This window comes from Nansenia antarctica (genome assembly GCF_963989245.1).
Source record: "Nansenia antarctica genome assembly, chromosome: 8".
Taxonomy (NCBI): Eukaryota; Metazoa; Chordata; class Actinopteri; order Argentiniformes; family Microstomatidae; genus Nansenia; species Nansenia antarctica.
The window spans coordinates 16,218,992-16,225,203 of NC_137678.1; the positions used below are offsets into that span (position 1 = coordinate 16,218,992).

The 6,212-nt window shown below is 48.3% G+C and overlaps 1 protein-coding gene across 1 annotated transcript in view; it reads right to left on the reverse strand.

The window, feature by feature from the left end:
• Nucleotides 1-513: 513 nt before the first annotated feature.
• LOC308163930 (testis-expressed protein 11-like) overlaps nt 514-6,212 on the reverse strand; it is a gene marked incomplete at both ends in the record, with an annotated part of 12,280 nt that continues 6,581 nt past the window's right edge. Inside the window, 12 exons of the mRNA XM_080538102.1 lie at nt 514-585; nt 873-1,040; nt 1,504-1,624; nt 1,963-2,071; nt 3,476-3,625; nt 3,756-3,828; nt 4,068-4,187; nt 4,684-4,754; nt 5,033-5,119; nt 5,291-5,331; nt 5,472-5,525; nt 5,902-5,987. Coding sequence (XP_080394228.1) covers nt 514-585; nt 873-1,040; nt 1,504-1,624; nt 1,963-2,071; nt 3,476-3,625; nt 3,756-3,828; nt 4,068-4,187; nt 4,684-4,754; nt 5,033-5,119; nt 5,291-5,331; nt 5,472-5,525; nt 5,902-5,987 — 1,152 coding nt within the window. The remainder of the gene's footprint in view (nt 586-872; nt 1,041-1,503; nt 1,625-1,962; nt 2,072-3,475; nt 3,626-3,755; nt 3,829-4,067; nt 4,188-4,683; nt 4,755-5,032; nt 5,120-5,290; nt 5,332-5,471; nt 5,526-5,901; nt 5,988-6,212) is intronic.

Here is a 6,212-nt window from a genome sequence, read left to right on the forward strand (position 1 = left end):
TGAACCCTTTGATTGTACAGTGGTTTCCTCCCTGTCACTGCAGGTGGTTGAGCCCATCAGGACACTGGGCCACACGGTCTTCACTGTCCTAGTCATGAGGGAACACAGTCCTGCAACTTTTTTGTTTGGGGTTATTTTTTATTTTTTTTGGACTGGACAAGTTTATTTGTTTGGAAATAATAAAATATGTGACTCGGTAATGGTTTTTATGTGTTCTGTTTCTTTCAAACCACAAATGCGTCTTTTCTGATTATAGATGTTTAATTATCAATATAATAAATGAGATGTTCAGGTAAATTCATATGAATGTGATATCCAGGAGGCATAAGAGAAGAGAACATAGTACAAAGAAGTTACAAAATGCAAAAACTCAAACTGAGTCCTTATTAACCGGTACAGAAGGGGTGAGGCAGGGGGTCCCGGTGGAGCAGACTAACCCCCCAAGACACATTCTACAGGGGCAGAGAGACAGGCCCACACCCCTGTCCACCACATGGAGAACACTACAGCAGATCACTCCTCCATGACCAGGTTCTTCTTGGCTTTGTCCAGTCGGTCCAGCACTTCACTGTAAAGGCCTGACATCTGGAGGAAGACAACGAGAAATAAATACACTTCTGCTATTTTCTGACTGAGAAAGAACACTAGATTGCAGTGTTTTACGTGTCTTTATCTCTGGTCCCAGGTACAGTCACGCCAAACTAGCTTTTAAAGAACAATGTGTCTTTATTGTGTGTATTTCAGGAGAGGCCTTAGAGACCTCTCGTTTGACTAGAAGGATGACTTAATGACTTAGCCTTTGCCACGCACCACTGCTGTCCCATCCCTCCCACTAGTCCCCCCCCCCCCACACACACTCCCCTCTCCTGTACCTGGGTCTGGTAGCTGTCCTGCAGGGAGCCCAGGTGGCACAGGAAGCTCATGCCCAGGCCACACCAGCGCTCTGCCTCGGGGTACTGGGCCAGGCTGTACAGCAGGATGCCGGTGTTCCAGGCCCGGGTCAGCAGCCACAGGATCTCCATCTCAGGGAAGTCCTCAGGCTGGAGAGAGGGAGGGACACAGAGAGACTATGGACCTAGGAACCCCCGGGACACCTCCACTGACCCTAGAACCCCTGGGACACCTCCACTGACCCTGGGGTGGATGTCTGAACGTCAAAGGTTGAGTGACCGTAATCGGATCAGGGAACGATCGGAAATATCTGGGATTTGATGTTCATCGATTTTGCACTTCGGTTCTTTTGTTCTAACAGATCCAATCTCAAGGTCGTTTGATCCTTTCAAAGCCCCAGCAGCACGACAGCAGAGCGGCGGCTTGTACAGCACATTACCATCCAAACGGGCAGGAAGGGGATGGTGAAAGAAAGCATCTGCTAATTTAAGTGTTGCTGAAAGCCCATTGAGAGAAAACAAGAGATGCTTTCAGAGCTGTGGGCAGGGGGTGGATAATTACAGTGTGGGGGTGGGGAGGGTGGGCGGTGGCGTGTGATTGGTGCTGACTCACTGCGCCTGCGATGATTGACAGGGCCTCCTCGTAGTACGCCCACACCTCATCCAGCACGCGGGCCTCCACCTCTGACACCCCGCTGGGCAGCGACAGCTGGATCAGGCGGTGCACACACTGGCTGAGGACGGAGAAGAGACACTCAGTACACACACACACACACACACTGGCTGAGGACGGAGAAGAGACACTCAGTACACACACACACACACACTGGCTGAGGACAGAGCAAGTGACTCATTACACACACACACACACACACACACACACACACACACACACACAGGCTGAGAGGGGCACAGAGAGAGAGAGACACACACACACACTGAGCAGCACACAGCTGGAGCTCAGCTCAGTGACAGTAACAGTCTGATTGGATACCACTATCTGATAGGCTAGTCCGGGGGACCAATGGTGAATAGTGAGGCTGTTTGGGTGCAGGGTGGTGTAGAGGGGTACCTGCAGCGAGCCAGGTCTGCCTGGGGTTGTTTCCTGTGCAGAGACAGAGCGATCCTCAGGGCCTTCTTACACAGCCCAGGGAGGTGGGCTGGGGGCTCCATGGCCAGGGCTGCAGACAGCAACACACATCACTGACAATACTGTAGAACCAGGGCCGGACTTATGCATGGGCTACCCTGGGCTACAAGGGGCCCCAAAACAAATCCAAATGTATGAATAAATATTTGCTCTTTGATTTTGAATTCATAAATTACGTTCAAATTGGAAAAAATTGTTTTGTCGCAGCGCAGGGCACGGAAATACAGCCCCCCCCCCTCCCCCGCGGGCATGGAAATACAGCCCCTATCACTATTCCTACTGGACGCTCTGATGAATGACGTGTTTTAATTTGTTTAATTATACTGTATATTTAGGCCAATGGAGAGGTTTACATCGACGCGTCACGCGCAGGGCAGGGGCATCATCTTTGGTGGAGCGATTGTCAATGTCATGATCATGGCGGACAGGAGGAATTACGAGAGTGGAGCGCAAAAAAGATAAATGAAAAATGAAAAAGTGGAACGCGAAAGGGAGACACTGAGAAAAACTCCAAAACTTACTGGGTTTTTCAAACCAGTCGTAGATGCTTCATGAGTTCAGACACTCGCGCCCAGACACATACTGTAGCTGTCCAATACACACCTCACTTACATTTCGTCTCAGGCACCCACACACTCCCCCCACGTAGGCCCTGTTAGTGTAGGTTTGTTATTTTGTCTGTCTTTATTAAATAAAAAAAATATTATTGTCACCCTTGTCTCTGTGTCCGTCTGTTCTGGGGTTCTGCCACATTTGACCGCTTGGTTCAGGCCTAACACTTGCTTTTTCTTCATGTGCTTTATGCCAATAACATACTCCATTGGGATACGTGTGTTTCTGGTCATAGGTTCTGGTTGGTGTAGTTGTAGCTTATCATTTTTTGTGTAGGTAGGGGCCCGAACAATGACTCAAGCCCAGGGGCCCCCACCCCCCTAAGTCCAGCCCTGTGTAGAACTATACTGTAGAACTATACTGTAGAACTATACTGTATATCACAAATACTATATAACTTATTGAGCCTGCACTGTTTTATGTATTTTATTGAATGTTTTCTGTCTGCCCTAACTGAGCTGTTTGACAACAAAATTTCCCCATTGGGGACAATAAAGGTTTTCAATCAATCAATAACAATACTGTATATCACAAATACTATATAACAATACTGTATATCACAAATACTATATAACTATACTGTATATCACAAATACTATATAACTATACTGTATATCACAAATACTATATAACTATACTGTATATCACAAATACTATATAACAAATACTGTATAACACAAATAAAATAACAATACTGTATATCACAAATACTATATAACAAATACTGTATAACACAAATAAAATAACAATACAATCACAAAACCCCCTGCTGGATGAGGAGAGTCGATGTCACACAGGGTCAGCCCCAGTGTGTGTTCCTCACCTGCGATGGTCTCCAGCACCTTGGTGTCAACGTTCTCCAGCTCCAGCACTGACTCCAGCACCGTGTCCACTTTGGGATCGTTCAGCTTGGCGCGGGCCTCAAACTCGTACAGCAGCAGCATGGTGTCCGTGGGGTCCTTGGAGAAGTCCCCTGAGGGAGTGGATGTCAGACAGCATCACGGAAATTGTCCTGGAACATCAGTCAGACGGATGGCTGCCAATGGATTTCAATATGGAGGGAGGGGAAGAGAAGAGGAGCTAGCGGAGTAGAAGAGACGCACCTGAGGCTTTCAGGGTCTTCCAGACCTCCCAGCAGATCTGGAGGTGCTCCAGGACTTGTGTCAGCTGCTCGGCCTAAGCAGACAGAAGGACGGTCACATTTCTGTGTTCATCATCGCCCTCTGGTGGCCGAACACCCGTAACAGCGGGATTTAAAAATAAAACGCCTACGCCAGCATTGATAACACGGTTAGTCACCTCTCTCCTCTCCGCTGGTCTTGGTAAAGGGAGCTAAATGTGGAAGATGGAAGACGGGCACAGATGGAAGATGGGCAGAGAGGGGGAGGGAGAGAGGGAGAGCGTGGGCAACACACCTGGGCAGGGCCAGAGCAGGGAGACGTCCTGCAGAGCTGCAGGGAGGCAGCAGCAGCCATGAGCTGACAGGTCTTCTGACTCACCAGCACCTCACGGTCAGGAGGGAGGAACTGGGACAGCTAGGGTCACAACACACACACACCACACGGACACACACACAGACATACACCCGCAGACACACGCACGCACGCACGCACACACACACACACACACACACATACACACACACACACACACACACACACACACACACACATTCGCGTGAGCATTAAGGACATCACACAGAAAATATTGTCTTTGTATACACAACCCGGCTGCTTAGCTAACAAACTAGAGGAGTTCACAGTCGTCAGGATTAGTCAAACCAAATAATAAAAGTTAAATAAAGTATTAGTTTGCTAATCAAAGGCTGGCAACAGTAAGTGAGATGTAATTGACTCGATGTCACACGAAAGAAGGGGCTAGCTAAAAAATGTTGTGTTTGTGTTGAAAATGCTGTGTAGCACATTTCCTTATCTGTTGGAACTTGGCAGCACTAATTCCCAGTAGGTTTTGTATTGATCTGCACCTGCACAGATACAGATCAACTCTCCCAGCGGTGCTAATAAGGCTTGCCTGGTAGGAGAGCACAAAGAAATCCCTCATCCTGTCAGGACTGCTCTCGCACTGCAGGGCCGAGTTCCAAGCTGACACACACAAAAACAAACACACACACACACACACACACACAAAACAAGCACGCACGCACACACACACACACACACACACACGTGCGTACGGACAGTCGGATACATGCAAACATGAGAAACAAAGGCGTGGGACAGCGGTCCAAAAAAGGTCTCCGTTGACAACAATCGCACTGTTTTCACAGCAACGCCGTACTCGTACGATAGCACGGACACACGGACGACGACAAGAGAGAGAGAGGACAGTGTACTGCTGCCCTGTCTAAAAACAAAAGTACCGATCTTCCTGAACCAGTTGGCTTCCTCGGTGCGCTGCTCCACAGCGAGGCAAGGCCCCGGGCTGAGCAGGGACACTCTCTGCAGCGCTGGTGGTGACAGTAAACAGACAGACGGTAAGGGTGAAAACACACCGCAGAGGAAAAAAAGATAGATTCAACACTGAAACGCCTCCTCGGGGGCACTCGCATATCAACACGGTTTTAAAATGGCCGTCGCGTGGCTGCGACGTATACACTGTATACGTATATCAAACTCACCCGTTTTCAGATACGACAGCAGGACATCCAGATTTGCATTCCTGTAAAAAGGAGGGCGAGCGTGAACAAGGCTGGGGACTGTAAACGGTTAAGCTAACGGTTGGAAAACAAAGCGGTGTGAACCGCGTAGAGAGAGAGAGGTAATTACAGGGGTTCATCGTCGGCCTGTTTCTAACCTTACCCCGTCTCCTCGCTGGCCTTGTCTATGGTGGAGAGCACCAGTCGCACTAAGCACCTGCGGGGAAGACAAAGGAACAATGGGAGCTGATGACCTCCTTTTCTCTCACCTACTAACTGCGGCGTTACAGAAAGGCCCACATTTCACCAGAGAAGCGAGGCGGATGTAGGTCAGTGGATCAGGGGAACACTGTGAAGCCTCGCTGGAAGCCTTACACAGCACAACATCTCAGAGTCAGCAAGCTTATGTAAAAGGTTAACGGCAGATATGATATACGCTGTCATAAACTGTTTATATATATACTGTACATGATTAGACATTATGTCGGGCTTGTGACAATCGTATGCTGATGTTATGACGTGTCCATTTCAACAGTCTTACTTTAGCAGCACAGTACAGCGTAGTAAAGAGGGTGTGCCAGTTCCTGTCTGACCTGAGAGCAGTGAGAACCTGGGCCTCGTCTTTTGAGTGTTCACATAAACTCTCCAGAGCCTTCATGGCTGTGTCCTGCTGCATGTTCTGGAGGACAAAGGGCACACACATCATGAACATTTTTAAATTAAAAATTCCTTTTTCTAACATGGTCTAACACAGCCCCCTGGCCCTAGCATAGTGTGTAGCATTACTGTTTCCTTGCTATGACCGATGGATAGATGATTCACTTACTTAGACAATGTATTTGGTGTAAGTCGCTTTGGATAAAGGCGTCAGGTAAATGCCAAAAAATGTAATGTAATGAGAATG